The sequence below is a fragment of the Sapajus apella genome, unplaced genomic scaffold (genome assembly GCF_009761245.1).
Source record: "Sapajus apella isolate SASKATOON/1434 unplaced genomic scaffold, GSC_monkey_1.0 scaffold32, whole genome shotgun sequence".
Lineage (NCBI taxonomy): Eukaryota > Metazoa > Chordata > Mammalia > Primates > Cebidae > Sapajus > Sapajus apella.
This window is the reverse complement of record NW_022436972.1, coordinates 16,594,330-16,610,149: the sequence shown is the minus strand read 5'-3', so window position 1 is coordinate 16,610,149 and position 15,820 is coordinate 16,594,330. Positions and strand designations below refer to the sequence as shown.

Genomic DNA, 15,820 nt, shown 5'->3' with positions numbered 1-15,820 from the left:
ACCGTGGACACAGCAATATCTTAATGTTAGAAATAGATGCTTGGTGACACAAAGAAAAATCAGCACTGAGTCAAAGGATCTTTCAGCAACACAATTTTTACTTCCTGGACTTCAGGAAGGGTACCCTTGTTAGCCATCTTGCCATGAGTATAATGAACAAAGGAAAGCAGACATAGTTATTTCTTATGCATTTGGGGTCGTCCTTACTACTGTGTCTGATCTCCATTGGCTGGAGCCAGACCTCACAATCTAAACTAAAACCCGAGTGGCTAACAACTTAAAACTTTTCTAAACTGGTAAAAGCAATGGAGAGCTGGGACATGCCTGTGAGCACGTCCAACACAGATATTTTGGTTAAAGTACAAGGACATGGAATGTAGTACATGCCTATAAGCATGGCATGTCTAACAGCTACATAGGATAGGGCTTAACAAAGTTATTGGCATACTTATTCTTTAGCAAGAAAGGAAACTTTAAAAAGGAACTTTTCTTTTTAGGCTAGTCAAAAAAAGGAACTTTTTACATCCCACACTTAGGAAGGATGGGACTCAGCATACTGGGGACAGTTGACAGACCCTTAGTGCAGGCTCAGCAGGAATATGGCCGTGGGAATGAACTACTGTGCACGCTGTACTTCAAGGCACAGCTCCAGTCTCATGAGTAGGCAAATCAGAATACTTCTTGAGGGTTGAAGGGAGAATCCTCAGCTGGTTGTGGTTGTAGGGCCTGGATCCTATGCTGACTGTTTCTCCCTTCCCCTCCATGCAAAATAAACACTTTGCTCACTGCTGCACAGGGTGATAGTAAGTCATCCGGGAAATACAGCCAAGTCGTAGGCACTAATCTTAGTTTCTAACTATGAAGTGACCTTCCAACCTCCTTCCTAATCAAGTTAGGCTTTTTTGGCTTGTTGTTCTTTTTCCTGCCAACTAAAAATATCCAGTTCAGGAAATGTGGCTGATTGAATGGCAGTTGCCACGGAGGACTTACTTTGCATATTGAAACAACCTTGGAAGAAGAATATCAAAAACTCACTCCCATCAGCTCCTGTTTTGAGGCAGGCCTGGAGCTCATCACCCAGATTAGTCTTGGCCTCCACACTGTCCTTCCTGCATATTTTTAGGAGAAAATCTCTGGCCACTGTTTCTTTTTCCTCTTAATGCTAGGAAACTTCCTGTAATATTGGAAAAGTAGAAGTTGAAGTGGCTTCAGTGCAAAACTAACATTCTCCAGATCTTTCTCACACTGTTCAGAAAGTAGATCACCCAATGTTATTTCCTTTTCCTGGCTTCTTTTTTCTGAGAGACAGAGATGCACTGCCATGATACTATTTCTGTTCAGAGGGGGAGAGGGAGCAAAAAGAGACAGGCACAAACATTTTCCCCAGCCTTGCCACATTCTTCACTCAGTTATAAAGAAACAGCATTGCCAATAAAATAGAAAACAGAAATAGCAGGAAAACTCTGAAAGATGAGCTGTGCTGTAAATGCAAAACACAAGCCACTGAACGCATAATCATTCAAAGTACAATTTGTAATGCAAAATAAACACATTTAAAAAGAGCCCGTAATCTGCTTACATTATATTCTATATCTAATTCTATTATGTTTTATTCCTCTTATATAAGAAGAATGTTAACCTCCCTCATTCATATGGCATGCAGATGCATTTGAGCAGGTTTTTTTTTTTTTTTTTTTTTTTTTTTTTTTTGGTTTAATAATGTGACAGACTGGCCAGGCGCGGTGGCTCATGGCTGTAATCGCAGAACTTTGGAGGCCAAGGTGGTTGGGTCACCTGAGATCAGGAGTTTGAGACCAGCCTGGACAACATGGTGAAACCCCATCTCTACTAAAAATACAAAAAAAATTAGCCAGGTGTGGTGGCAGGCACCTGTAATCCCAGCTGATTGGGAGCCTGAGGCAAGAGAATCACTTGAACCTGGGAGTCGGAGGTTGTGGTGAGCCAAGATTGTGCCACTGCATTCTAGCCTGAGGGTGACAGAGTGGGATTCCATCTCAAAGTAATAATAATAATAAGATAGACTGTGCAGAGTGCTGCTTATTGCTGCTCAAAAAAATTGCATTATAGGCTGGGCACGGTGGCTCACACCTATAATCCCAGTACTTTGGGAGGCTGAGGCAGGCAGATCACTTGAGGCAACGAGTTTGAGACCGGCCTGGCCAATGTGGTGAAACCCAGTCTCTACTAAAAATACAAAAATTAGCTGGGCATGGTGGCACATGCCCGTAGTCCCAGCTCCCCGGGAGGCTGAGGCAGAAGGATCGATCACTTGAGCTTGGGATGCAGAGGCTGCAGTGGACCGAGATCGTGCCACTGAACTCCAGCCTGAGTGACAGAGTGAGACTCCATCTCAAAAAAAACAAAAATGCATCATAGAATATTAGAGCTTTAAATATTACCTAGTGCAAATGTCTTTAAGGATTAGAAAATTGAGGCTTAGAAAGATTAAGTAATGGTTGGGCACAATGGCTTATGTCTGTAATCCCAGCACTCTGGAAGGCCAAGGCGGGAGGACTGGTTGAAGCCAGGAGTCTGAGACCAGCCAGAGCAAAATAAGAGACTGCCCCACCATCTCTACAAAAAAATTTTAAAAATTAGCCAGGTGTGGTGGCATGTGCCTGTAGCCCTAGCCCTAGCTACTTGGGAGGCTAAGGCAGGAGGACTGCTCAAGCCCAGGAATTAGAGCCTGCAGTGAGCTATGATTGCACCACTGTACTCTAGCCTGGGCAACAGAGCCAGACCGTGTATCTAATTAATAATAATAGAAAGATTAAATAACGTAACCCAGGCAACACAGATGGAAAGTAGGAGAGCTGGGGGCTAGAATCCAGATCTTAGTCTTCAACCTGCACTCTTCCTAATTTATGTGGAGCCTCACACTGTCTTGCCCTGTCCCATGTGTGAGATTGCAGGCGAGAATTACTACTGCAGCTTTCCTTCTGATTTCCTAACTTCTGACTTGAACATGCAGCACCAGTAACAAAATTATAAGCACCCGAGACACAACCACATACACAGATGTACACACATACTGTTAACACATACTGAGACAAAGATCTTGGAAGACAGCATTGTCTCCTGAAAAGAGAATCTTCTACCACAGAATGTCTGGGAAGGAAGTGTGGCAGACGTTTCACTCACCCAGCACCTTTCCCACTTTCTTCTTGCTAAGACTAGTATAATTTTAATCAGATATCATGCAGAGGGGTGCGGCGGGGGCGATGCACTCAGAGAAGGTAGACCCAGCCTGGCCGAGCCAAGTAATTGTATTCTCCCAGTCAGCAAGATGTATGGAGAAATTGGCTGATGGGCTTTTGGGAAATATTTTCTTTTTGATTAAATAAATGCACACATATGCACACAAGCATCCAAAAAACACTTGCACCTCTCCCTTTCTTCCTGCCCCCCCCTTTTTTTTTTTGAGACAAAGTTTCACTCTTGTTGCCCAGGCTGGAGTACAATGGCGCAATCTTGGCTCACTGCAACCTCTGCCTCCCTGGGTTCAACTGATTCTCCTGCCTCAGCCTCCTGAGTAGCTGGGGTTACAGGTATGCACCACCACACCCAGCTAATTTTGTGTATTTTTCCTAGAGACAGGGTTTTGCCATGTTGGCCAGGCTGGTCTTAAACTCCTAACCTCAGGTGATCCACCCACTGTGGCCTCCCAAAGTGCTAGGATTACAGGCCTGAGCCACTTTGCCCAGCCTCTTCCTGCCTTTCAATTCAGTTGTGTGAGAATAAGATACTCAATGTTGCTGCACCCAGCTGGGGAATTATCACATATAAGTTGAGGGTGCCAAAGCAGAAACACAGAAACTGGCTGGCTCTTCGTTGACACTTGAGCCGAAAAACTCACCTGGAACAACCTCCTTCCAGATGTATTGTCATAGGAGGGAATAAGACAATCTCACTGTTTCAGCCGCTTTCAGTGGGTGTTTTGTAACTTGCAGCTGAAAGCATAGTTACCTCTCTGCGCCTCCGTTTCTTCCTTTAGAAAATGGTGATAACACCACTTACCCAGCAGGTAGTGAGGGGAAATGGTACAATATAATGCCTAACATAAGGGAACTCACTAAATGGTAGCTAGTCATATCATAATCACGATAACACTCATGGCAAAATCCTCAGTGATAGGAACGTTTTTCTCCACTCCACCAGTGGCTGCCTGGACTATTTTTGCTCCACCCAGCTATAATTAAACCGGGAGAGAGAAAACAATGCCCTTGCGTGCCACCCGACGAGCACTGTCAGCTTCTCTCCTCTTTGTTCCGTTTTCTGGCCAGTTTCTTCAATGACCCGCAGCCCCCTTATTTCCTGTGGTCGGCTCCACTTACTTAACAATCCATGTGCCAAGAATATCCCGGTTTAATAGCTGTGCTACACGTGGTTATAAGCAGTGGCTGCTGGGTGGAGCCAAAACAGCCCAGGCAGCCAAGTGCGGCACCGCAGGCGCTGGGGCGGCAAAGATGCAGACGATGCCCCCTGTGGCTGCGCCCCAGGAGTCCGAGAGTAGTTGTGTTTCTGGAAAGTGTAGTACATATGAAAATCATGCAAAGATAGTGTGTGTTTATATATAAAACAAAATTAGGTTCTAGGATCAGATAGTTTTTAAAGTGTTTTTTTTTAAAAAAAGAAAAACTGGCCGGGCACGGTGGCTCACGCCTGTAATCCCAGCACTTTGGGAGGCCGAGGCGGGTGGATCACGAGGTCAACGGATCGAGACCATCCTGGTCAACATGGTGAAACCCCGTCTCTACTAAAAATACAAAAAATTAGCTGGGCATGGTGGCGCGTGCCTGTAATTCCAGCTACTCAGGAGGCTGAGGCAGGAGAATTGCCTGAACCCAGGAGGCGGAGGTTGCGGTGAGCCGAGATCGCGCCATTGCACTCCAGCCTGGGTAACAAGAGCGAAACTCTGTCTCAAAAAAAAAAAAAAAAAGAAAGAAAGAAAAAGAAAAACTACTACATAGGCTGGGTGCGGTGGCTCACGCCTGTAATCCCAGCACTTTGGAAGGCCGAGGCCGGTGGATCACCTGAGGTCAGGAGTTTGAGACTGGCCTGGCCAACATAGTGAAACTCCGTCTCTACTAAAAATACAAAAAAAAAAAAAAAAAAAAATTAGCCGGGTGTGGTGGCACATGCCTGTAGTCCCAGCTACTTGGGAGGCTGAGGCAGGAGAATCACTTGAACCTGGGAGGTGGAGGGTGCAGTGAGCTGAGATCGTGCCACTGCACTCCAGCTTGGGCAACAGAGTGAGACTTCATCTCAAAAAAACAAAACAAAAAAAAACTACTACATAAATGTTTGGACATTCAAAAGTGAAATTCAAATTTAAGAAACATTTTTTTTTATTGCACAAAATAGTCTTGGGTGTTACAGGAGGTCTAGCATCTCTAGTCCCCACCCACTGAACGTCAGGCGCATGCTCCAATCACTCTCTCCAAGAACGGTCATTGACAACCAATCCTCCCTGTATATAGTCGGCCTTGTACTCTCTGTCCACTTTTCTCCACATCTGCGGAACGCTGAATCACGGGTATAAGTACCTGTGAACAGTCACCCATACACATGTTGCACCAATACCAACCACCCCAAATTCAGATGTATAGCTTAGGGCCCCAGTTAACTAATACATGATGGTCACAGAGGGAGGGAAATTTCTCAGAGAATTTCAACCTTCAGCATGATTGGAGCGTTGGCTTTCGCCACAATACCCACAAAATCAACTCATATGTGCCCTGCCCAGCCCTATCCCAGACATCACTCACTGGGGACTTGCAGGTGGGTAGGAAAGGTGGATGTTTCCCAGGGTTCCTGGCCGTCTCCCCCTTTCTGTTTCCCACTGATCCTCAACACAGCTCATGGCTGAGAACTTCTGACTGAGAGATTTATACAAGAGATTGCATTCCTCAAAGTATGTGATTATTGAGGGGAGAAAAAGGAAAATCATGAACAAAACCCCAATGCACCCTACTTGCTTATATGTGCGTACAATATCTCTGGAAAAATATCAAGACACCAATGGTGTGGGCTGTTTCCCAGGAAAGGTCCAGCATGTCTGGGGCACTGGGGTGAAAGGAGAATGTCCTTGATGCTCTCCTCTTTCTTACCTTTTGAATTGTGTATGGATGGCTTGAACATAGAAAGAAATAAAATTTGATTTTTAAAAGCAGCAGCCCTTGGAACAAAGCTATTAACTTGCTTACTGCAAGCTGAGAAAGTGAGAGACCATAGCAAGAGGAGGTCACCACAAGGCAGAAAGGTGGGGCTGTGGTGGAGCCCCGGGGAAGAGCGTTGGACAAGGGACTCCATCCATGTTTCTTAGCACGTTCTAAGAGAATAAAACTCGTGTTCTAGCACTCTCCTCCTTTGGACCTATATGTAGACAGCAGAAAAGTGACCACAAAGCTTTATTGCATGATAAACAATCCCTTAAAAAACATCAACTTTCCATGGTCTTCAAGCAACCCATTTGGACGGTGTCCCCGCAATTGACTCCTTCAGTCCCTGTGTGCAGCCTCCGCGTGTCCCCGGTCCCCTGCCCTCCCTCAGCTGTGCTGCACAGAAAACCACCCCAGCGCTTGGGTCAAACAGATCCCATAAGAAACCTCATAAGAAGCGTCCTGGCTTGTAAGCTGTTTTTTGGTGAGTGCAATGGGCATGCGGTGCCCCTCCAGGCCATGCCTGACCACCTGTATTAGAATTGGCAGAAGTACATTTGTTTTTGTTTTCTGAAACAGAGTTTTGTACTTGTTGCCCAGGCTGGAGTGCAGTGGTGCAATCTCAGCTCACTGCAACCTCCGCCTCCCAGGTTCAAGCGATTCTCCTGCCTCAGCCTCCTGAGTAGCTGGGATTACAGGCATGTGCCACCACACCTCGCTAATTTTGTATTTTCAGTAGAGACGGGATTTCTCCATGTTGGTCAGGCTGGTCTTGAACTCCTGACCCCAGGTGGATCCCAAAGTTCTGGGATTACAGGTGTGAGCCACTGTGCCTGGCCCAGAAATATATTTCTAACCTCACACTCTTAGGACTGTAGAAGTGGGGCCTAAGACCTTTGTCTCTCCTGGTATCAGTGAGCCCTGCATACCCCCTTTTCCTTATTCCAGGTCTGGAAGCTGCAGTCACAGACATACAAAGGTGCTGAGGCTTGCGCATGCGCCAGCGCCACTTTCTCCAGCCACACCGCTATGTCTAAGGTGCTCCTGTCCTTCTCTAATAGAACTAGCCGGGGACTAGACGCCAGGCTTCGGGCTAAGTACATGACATGTCTTCACTTATTTAATGCTTTCAATAGCCCTTCAAGTTAGGTACCATTATTATCCTCATCAATCCCATTTTATAGAGAAGGAAACTGAGGTGCAGAGAAATTCACATTGAGCTTCACAGCAAATAAGCCGTGGAGGCCAAGTGTGATCCCAGGTGGACCCAAATCAAAGCCACACTGTTACTTTGCTCTGCGTGGCCTCCAGGGCAGCAGCCCCTGTGACTCTCCCTACATCGGGGTGTCTAATGAAAAGCTTCCCTGCTGGTTGAGCTGAAGGGCTCAGGGTGGGGGGTGTACAAAGAAACTCTGGCTGCAAGGGCCTCTAGGCAGAACTGGGCTCACAAAGTAATCACAATTTCCCAGTGAATACAGGACTTTGGACCTCAGGCAAGGTTCCTTGATGTCTGGGGGAGCCCGTGCTCCCCTGCAGTGCCCACAGATCCAGCCCTGACTGCTGGCCAGCCCCTGGACGGTGGTGCTTGTTGAAGCTTCTGCGGTCAGTGCCACGCAGCTACCTGCAGCCTGGCCCTGTGTCCCCAGGCTCCTGGCTAGAGGCCAAGGGGACTGACCCTTCCCACTCTGTTATCCAGGACATAGGTCACCCAGGCAGCCTGGCATGATGCCTCCAAGCCACTTGTACCCAGGCTTCTACAGCTTCTGCTCCCTCCCCTCCTCCATAGCCCTGGTGCTGCTTGGGGAACCAGGTCAGAGCAGCACCCCGGCTCCCCCACCCCAGCACCCACTCATCCTTGGCCTGCTGTCCTTATCTTCATCTGGCCCCAATCCTTCTGCAAATCGGGTCTTTGCAGGATTCCTGCTGACTCAGCAGCTGAGCCTGGACAGGACTTAGTCCCAGCGTGAGCGGATCTCCCTGCAGTGTGGGCAAGAATGACAAGCTCCACCAGACGGTTCTTTATTGCTCTGAGACTTCCCTGGGATAATTCCCAACCCCCAAGAGCCCTCTATCTGCTTGTGTCTCCTCCCCACACACCCCCAGCCTTGAAAAGGGATGCTCATCTCTAACCACAGGCACTGAACAGAGCAAACCAAGAGAAGCATCAATACCATCACACAGTGGTGCACATAACACACTTTGAGTTTCTGATGTTTCCTAATGGCTTCTTCCTGCTAAAATACAGTAGCTTAACAAAAACAACGACATCAACAATCTGGTGTTTGCCATTTACAGGCACTTTCTGTGAGGAGTATGACATGTTAAAAGAGAAAGAGATGAATCATAAAATACAGGAAGATCATGAGTCAATGATTCGCCGTGTCCAAGCCTGCTTCTTTACTAGTAAGGCGGGAGAATCATAACACCCAACTTGGGTCTTGACATTTTAATGAAATAGTGCATGGGAAAGCAGAAAACAGCAGAAAGGTTACTGGTTATAAGAGCTAAATCACTGTGACTCTAGATCCAAATCCAACAGCTACCGAATCAGTGGTTTCTGACTAGTCAATTTTTATTTTTTTTTCTTTCTTTTGCTTTATGTTTCTTTCGCTCTCTCTCTCTCTTTCTTTCTTCTTTCTCTTTCCTTCTCTCCTTCTCTCTTTCTTTTTTGAGACAGAGTTTCAACTGGGTAGATAGTTCACACTTGTAATCCCAGCCCTTTGGGAGGCCAAGGTGGGCAGATCACTTGAGGTCAGGAGTTCGAGACCAGTCTGGCCAACATGGCAAGACCATGTCTCTACTAAAAACACAAAAATCTGCCAGGCATGGTAGCACGCACCTGTAATCCCAGCTACTCAGGAGGCTGAAGTGGGAGAATTGCTTGAACCCGGGAGGCGGATGTTGCAGAGATCCAAGATTGTGCCATTGCACTTCAGCCTAGGTGACAGTGCGAGACTCCATCTCAATTTAAAAAAAGAGAGAGAGAGAGAGAGACTCACTCTGTCTTCCAGGCTGGAGTGCAGTGGTGCAATCTCGGCTCACTGCAGCCTCCGCCTGCCAGGCTCATACAATTCTTGGGCCTCAACCTCCCAAGTACCTGGAACTACAGGTGCACATTACCATGCTTGGTTAATTTATTATTTTTTGTAGAGACGTGGTTTCAACATGTTGGTCAAGCTGGTCTTGAAGTCCTGAGCTTGAGCAATCCTCCTGCCTTGGCCTCCCAAAGTGCTGGGATTACAGGGATGAGCCACTGTACCTGTTCACTAGCCAATTTTTTAAAAATTACATTTTCTAGAGAGGTCATTTTTACTGGGAAAAACACAGTGACACCATTCAAAAAAATTGAACAGTAACTTTAATCACCACATTAACACAATTTTAAAGGTTGATCTGCAACATATATACCTTTTGAAAGAATGTTTTCATCATATGTAGGCAGCTTTTTTTTTTTTTTTTACACTTGATCTTAGCCAAAAGGCCGAGAAGCGATTTTTTTTTTTTTTTTTTTGAGATGGAGTCTCACTCTGTCACCCAGGCTGGAGTGCAGTGGCATGATCTCGGCTCACTGCAACCTCCACCTCCCGGGTTCAAGCAATTCTCCTGCCTCAGCCTCCCGAATAGCTGGGACTACAGGTGCATTCCACCACACCCGGCTAATTTTTGTATTTTTAGTAGAAACAGGGTTTCGCCATTTTGACCAGGCTGGTCTCAAACTCCTGACCTCAGTTGATCCACCCATCTTGGCCTCCCAAAGTGCTGGGATTACAGGCCACCGTGCCTGGCCTGTAGGCAGGTTTTTAGAGAACATGTGTGCAGCCTGGCCAACATGGCAAAACCTGTCTTTACTAAAAATACAAAAATTAGCTGGGCGTGGTGGCACCCACCTGTAATGCCAGTTGCTTAGGAGGCTGAGACGGGAGGATTCCTTGAGCCCTGGAGGTGGAGGCTGCAGTCCCACCTGGGCGACAAAGCTAGACTGTCTCAAATAAAAAACAAAACAAAACAACAACAACAACAAAAACCGTGTGTGATTCCTTCAGGCACCAAGTCTGAGTTGCTAAGAAACAGAGTTGTCACTGGGCCTTGCTCTGCCAGGAGCTGCAGAGCTGGGGTCCTCTCTGTGGCGAGCACAGCAGGATGACTACTCTGTGGCGCCCTGGGGTGAGGGAGGAACCGTGACACCAGCCCCTAGGAAACGGAAGCAGAAAAAGGAGAAACAGCAACGGCTGCTCTGCTTCCGTCCCATCTCGCTCTTGGGACATTCCAGCCAGCAGAAAGCAGCTCCATGAGAGCCACGGAGGATCTCACAGCCGCAGTCTAATAGTAACGCAGAGGTAATTTTAACTCTTTATTCTTCTACCCTTGAAGGTAGGGATGAGCAGAGGCTTACCTCCCTCCAGGGTCAGCTGATATCCCCCCACCCCCAACCCCAGAAGTTGAGATGTCCCTTCTCTGTTCCACCCAAGCATCGCCTAAGTTGGGAACAGGTTCTATGTCTTAAAACTTGGGATTCTTTAAAAACATATGTGGCCAGGCGTGGTGGCTCACGCCTGTAATCCCAGGCAGATCATAAGGTCAGGAGTTCAAGACCAGCCTGACCATGTCTCTACTACAAATACAAAAATTAGCTGGGTGGTAGTGGTGCATGCCTGTAATCCCAGATACTCAGGAGACTGAGGCATGAGAATCGCTTGAGCCTGGGAGGTGGAGGTTGCAGGAAGCTTGGAGGTTGTGGTGAGCCAAGACCGTGCCACTGCACTCCGAACTGGGCAACAGAGTGAGACCCTGCCTCAAAACAACAGCAACAATGCGTGATGACATATGCCTATATTCTCAGCTACTGGGGAGGCTGAGGTGGGAGGATGGCTTGAGCCTGGGAAGTCAAGGCTGCAGTGAGCTGTGATCATGCCACTGCAATCCAGCCTGGGCAACAGAGTAAGAGCCTGTCTCAAAAAACACACACAAAAAAACAAAAACAGGCTGGACTCCTGTAATCCCAGCACTTTGGGAGGCCAAGGCAGGCGGATCACCTGAGGTCGGGAGTTCAAGACCAGCCTGACTAATGTGGAGAAACCCCGTCTCTACTAAAAATACAAAATTAGCCAGGCTTGGTGGCACATGCCTGTAATCCCAGCTACTCAGGAGTCTGAGGCAGGAGAATCACTCAAACCTGGGAGGCGGAGGTTGCAGTGAGCCGAGATTGCACCACTGCACTCTAGCCTGGGCAACAAAAGCGAAACTCCGTCTCAAAAAACCAACAAACAAAAAAGCACATGTGGAGTGTTGTAGAAGTCATTTCCCTTGGTAAGACAGTGGAGGAAACTACTTTGCTTTGACTCAAATTTACTTCTAGTCGACAGTATTTATAAATAGCCCCAGTCAGGCACTGCATAAAGACATTTCAGTCAACGACAGAGCACATATACACTGGTGGTCCCATAAGATTATAATGGAGCTTGCAATTTCCTTTTTTTTTTGTTTGAGGTAGTCTCATCCTGTTGCCCAGGCTGGAGGCTGGAGTGCAGGGGCATGATCTCGGCTCACTGCAACCTCTGCCTCCTGGGTTCAAACAATTCTCCTGCTTCAGCTTCCTGAGTAGTTGGGATTACAGGTGCCCAACACCAGACTCAGCTAATTTTTGTGTTTTCAGTAGAGACGGAGTTTCATCATGTTGGCCAGGCTGGTCTCTAACTCCTGACCTCGTGATCCACCTACCTTGGCATCCCAAAGTGCTGGGATTACAGGCAAGAGCCACCGCACCCAGCCAAAAAATTCCTATTTTTCAGCTTAGCATTGTGGTGCAACCATTACCTTTTCTATGTTTAGATACACGAATACTTAGCACTGTGTTACAGTAACCTACAGTACTCAGTACAGGAAGGCTGTACCAGTATGCAGCCCAGGGGCACTGGGCCATACCATGTAGCCTAGGCGTGGAGTAGCCTAGACCATCCACGTTTGTGTAATTACAATCTATGGTTTGCACAACAATGAAATTGCCTAATGAAGCATTTCTCAGAATGTGTCCCCATCATTAAGTGACACCTGACTGTATTTCCAGGACATAGTACTGGTCCTTGGGAAGCTCCAAAGGGAGAGAGTTCACCATGAGCTGAACCATCCTCCTCACTCTGTGCATGGAACCCCACTTAGCTTCCATTTCAGCGTTTAGGCTTATAGGAGGAGAATAGGTTTAGAAGCCACAGACCAGCAAGAACAGAAGTCATCGTCCTGTAATTTCTACTGGACCAGGTCTGTCTGACTGGAACCTCATTTTGCCTTTTTGCTTTAACTCCTCAGGAATGTGAACCCATCTTCCATGCCTTCCAGGAGGCCCTTGATCTTCTCTGCCCAGGGCCCACTCTTCTCTGACCCAGAGATGGGTCAGCTGATGGTGGCTCACACACCATCACTTCCTTCAAAGCCCAGGCATCTGTTTAAAGTCTGACCCTGTGAAGACTTTTCCTATTTTGGAAAAGCTCTTCTATTTGCCTGCAAAGATTTGTGCTCCTTTTTTAATTTCAATTTTTGTAGAGGAGGCGGGTTCTTGCTTTGTTGCCTCAGCTGGTCTCAAACTCCTGGGCTCAAGTGATCCTCCTACCTTGGCCTCCCAGAATGCTAGGATTACAGGCATGACCCACCATACCAGGATGGATTTGTCTTCCTTCAGGAGACAGTAGCTGATGTGTGCCCCTGGCCCTTCTTCCCTAGAATTCAGCAGTGGCCACCATGGGTTCTGTGAATTCCAGAGATCACAAGGCGGAAGCCCAGGTGGTGATGATGGGCCTGGACTTGGCGGGCAAGACCACGCTCCTTTACAGGCTGAAGGGCCACCAGCTAGTGGAGACCCTGCCCACTGTTGGATTCAACGTGGAGCCTCTGGAAGCTCCTGGGCACGTGTCACTGACTCTCTGGGACGTCGGGGGGCAGGCCCCACTCAGGACCAGCTGGAAGGACTATCTGGAAGGTGTAGATATCCTCGTGTATGTGCTGGACAGCACAGATGAAGCCCGCTTACCCGAGTCAGCAGCTGAGCTCGCGGAAGTTGTGAACGACCCCAACATGGCTGGTGTTCCCTTCTTGGTGCTGGCCAACAAGCAGGAGGCACGTGATGCACTTCCGCTGCTTGAGATCAGAAACAGGCTGAGTCTAGAGAGATTCCAGGACCACGGCTGGGAGCTACGGGGCTGCAGTGCTCTCACTGGGGTGGGGCTGCCCGAGGCCCTGCAGAGTCTGCACAGCCTCCTGAAATCTCGCAGCTGCCTGTGTCTCCAAGGAAGAGCCGGTGGGGTCCAGTGCCGACACAGCAAGAGATCTTGACCTGGACAGAGCTGCATATCTTTGCTCACACAAACTGGAAGCACCAGCTGATCCCTTGAGAAACTTATGCTCAGTCTATCAAACAAGAAATGCTGGCTTCGCCTGTAATCTCAGCACTTTGGGAGGCCACGGTGGGAGAATCCCTTGAGCATAGAACTTGGAGAGCAACATCACGAGACCCCATTTCTACTAATAATTAAAACATTGGCCAGGCATGGTGGCGTGTGCCTCTAGTCCCAGGTACTTGGGAGGCTGAGGGAGGAGAATCGCTTGAGCCTGGGAGGTGGAGGTTCTGGTGACCCGGATTGCACCACTACACTCCAGTCTGGGCGACAGAGTGAGACCCTGTCTCAATAATAATAATAATAATATTCTAAGAAAAAAATCTCAACACACTTCATTTAATAGCTCATTACCAAGTGTGAATGAAGCAACATGTCATAATAGAATGGCCACTGGTTGCATAACAATAGAGACCTAAATTCACAAATAGGGAAAGAGGTTTTAAAATCAAATTTGGGGTCAGATGTGGTGACTCTTGCCTGTAATCCCAGCACTTTGGGAGGCCAAGGCAGGCAGATCGCTTGAGGCCTGGAGTTTGAGACCAGCCTGGCCAACATGGTGAAACCCCATCTCTACTGAAAATGCAAAAATTAGACAGGTGGTGGTACAGGCCTGCAGTCCCAGCTACTCAGGAGGCTGAGGCAGGAGAATTGTTGAACCCAGGAAGTGGAGGTTGTAGTGAGCTGAGATCACGCCACTGCACTCCAGCCTGGTGACAGCGTGAGACTCTGTCTCAAAAAAGAAAAGAAAAGAAAAAGTCAAATTCAAATATCATCTGGACATGTCACAGTGGATCATGGATCCTTATGAGTGATTTTCCCCAGAAGCCCCTGGGGATGTGCCATTGTAACTCTGAAGGCAAACTCATCAGGGCCCACACAACAGCAGAGGTCTGCAGGTTAGACGTTCCCTGGGATGCTCAGTCCTGGGCAAGAGGCTGAACGTTCATGCCATCTAAAATCTATCCTTTTTTTTTCTGATGCTGATTAGCCTCTCCTCATTTTATGGCATTGTGTTGATCCTTTTCATAAACTTATTTTCTTACTTTTTCCTTCTCTTTTCTCCTTCTTGTAGCATATGTTTTCTTAAAGATCAGATCAATCATATATTTTATTTATTCATTCATTTGACCAAAAAATACACAGAGTATTTGGTTTGTGGCAAAAGCACTGAGCTTTAGAATATGAATCACGTGTTTTAGATGGGAGTTGTGAATTCTGAAGATACAGATGACAGCAATTGACGCCTTCTGTCTCATGATTGAGAGGGAAATGGGAAGTTGACCATAGCATCCTAGAAGGGCCATCAGGTGATCGTTACCTAGCATTCGAAATTATTTGCAAAATGTTATGCTTTGGGTCATTTTTCCAGGGAAGAAGATTCAGAACTTTTTACCAGATTTTCAAAGACATCTGTGACTCCTAAAAGTTAAGAATCACTGATGCGATTGTTGTATCCCTCATCCAACCCCAGATTACTTTCTGTAATTGGAGTTTTTTAATGGCAAGCAGCTTATATTTAGCACCTATTCTCATGTTAAAGAGCTGTAAATGTTAGATATCCCTTCTTATCCTGGATTGGCTCTCTCTCTGGAGTACTGCAGTGTAAATTGGCCATTACTACCCTTCTAAAATCTGAGATCTGCCAGGCCCCTCTTCTAACACCAGGTTAAGCATGCCGGGCTATTTCCAGTACTTGTCAATCGACATATTCCAAGATTCTGTGTGAGACACTAGGAATGCAAAGTTGAATGAGATAAGGCCTCAGGCCCCATGGAAGGTAAGACAGTCAAGACATAACTCCCATAAAAATGTGAGGAGAGAGACTCAGTTCAGCAAGTGTTAACTGAGCACTTACTTGGACCAAGCTCTGTGGTCTTGGTATTTTACATAGACTAACTCTCACAACTCTAAAAAATACATATATTCCCATTTTACAACATTACAAACTGAGGCTCAGAGAGGTTGTGACCTCTTGTCACTTGAGGCAGAGAGTTATAAAGTAACACATCTGGAATTTGAAATCAGATCTGTTTAGCACTAATGCTGCATTTTTCTACAACATCATGCTTTTAGAAGGTTTAAGCTAGGTAGGTAGGCTTTCAGTCAGCAGACATGATGGGGACAGCCTTCTAATATGAGGGAAGAGACTGTCTGGAAGCATGGGTCGGGGGGTATAAGAAGGATAAGTAAGAGGGTATACCTCCAGTAGGGTCTTGGGATGAGGGTTGGGTGAGGCTGACATGATAGAAA

General features: G+C 47.0%; 2 protein-coding genes across 4 annotated transcripts in view; one reads left to right on the top strand and one right to left on the bottom strand.

The window, feature by feature from the left end:
* RCBTB1 (RCC1 and BTB domain containing protein 1) overlaps positions 1–15,820 on the bottom strand; it is a 146,415-nt gene that overhangs the window by 75,720 nt on the left and 54,875 nt on the right. The window lies entirely within an intron of this gene.
* On the top strand, positions 10,391–14,106 carry ARL11 (ADP ribosylation factor like GTPase 11). 3 transcript variants are annotated; one of them, XM_032294602.1, is made up of 2 exons: positions 10,391–10,519; positions 12,897–14,106. In XM_032294602.1, exon 2 carries the CDS (start codon positions 12,915–12,917, stop codon positions 13,503–13,505), a length of 591 nt encoding a protein of 196 aa, XP_032150493.1. In that variant the 5' UTR covers positions 10,391–10,519; positions 12,897–12,914; the 3' UTR covers positions 13,506–14,106. The 3 variants fall into 3 exon arrangements, with proteins under 3 accessions (XP_032150493.1, XP_032150492.1, XP_032150491.1); XM_032294601.1 differs by having other exon boundaries at positions 12,516–14,106; XM_032294600.1 differs by having other exon boundaries at positions 12,486–14,106.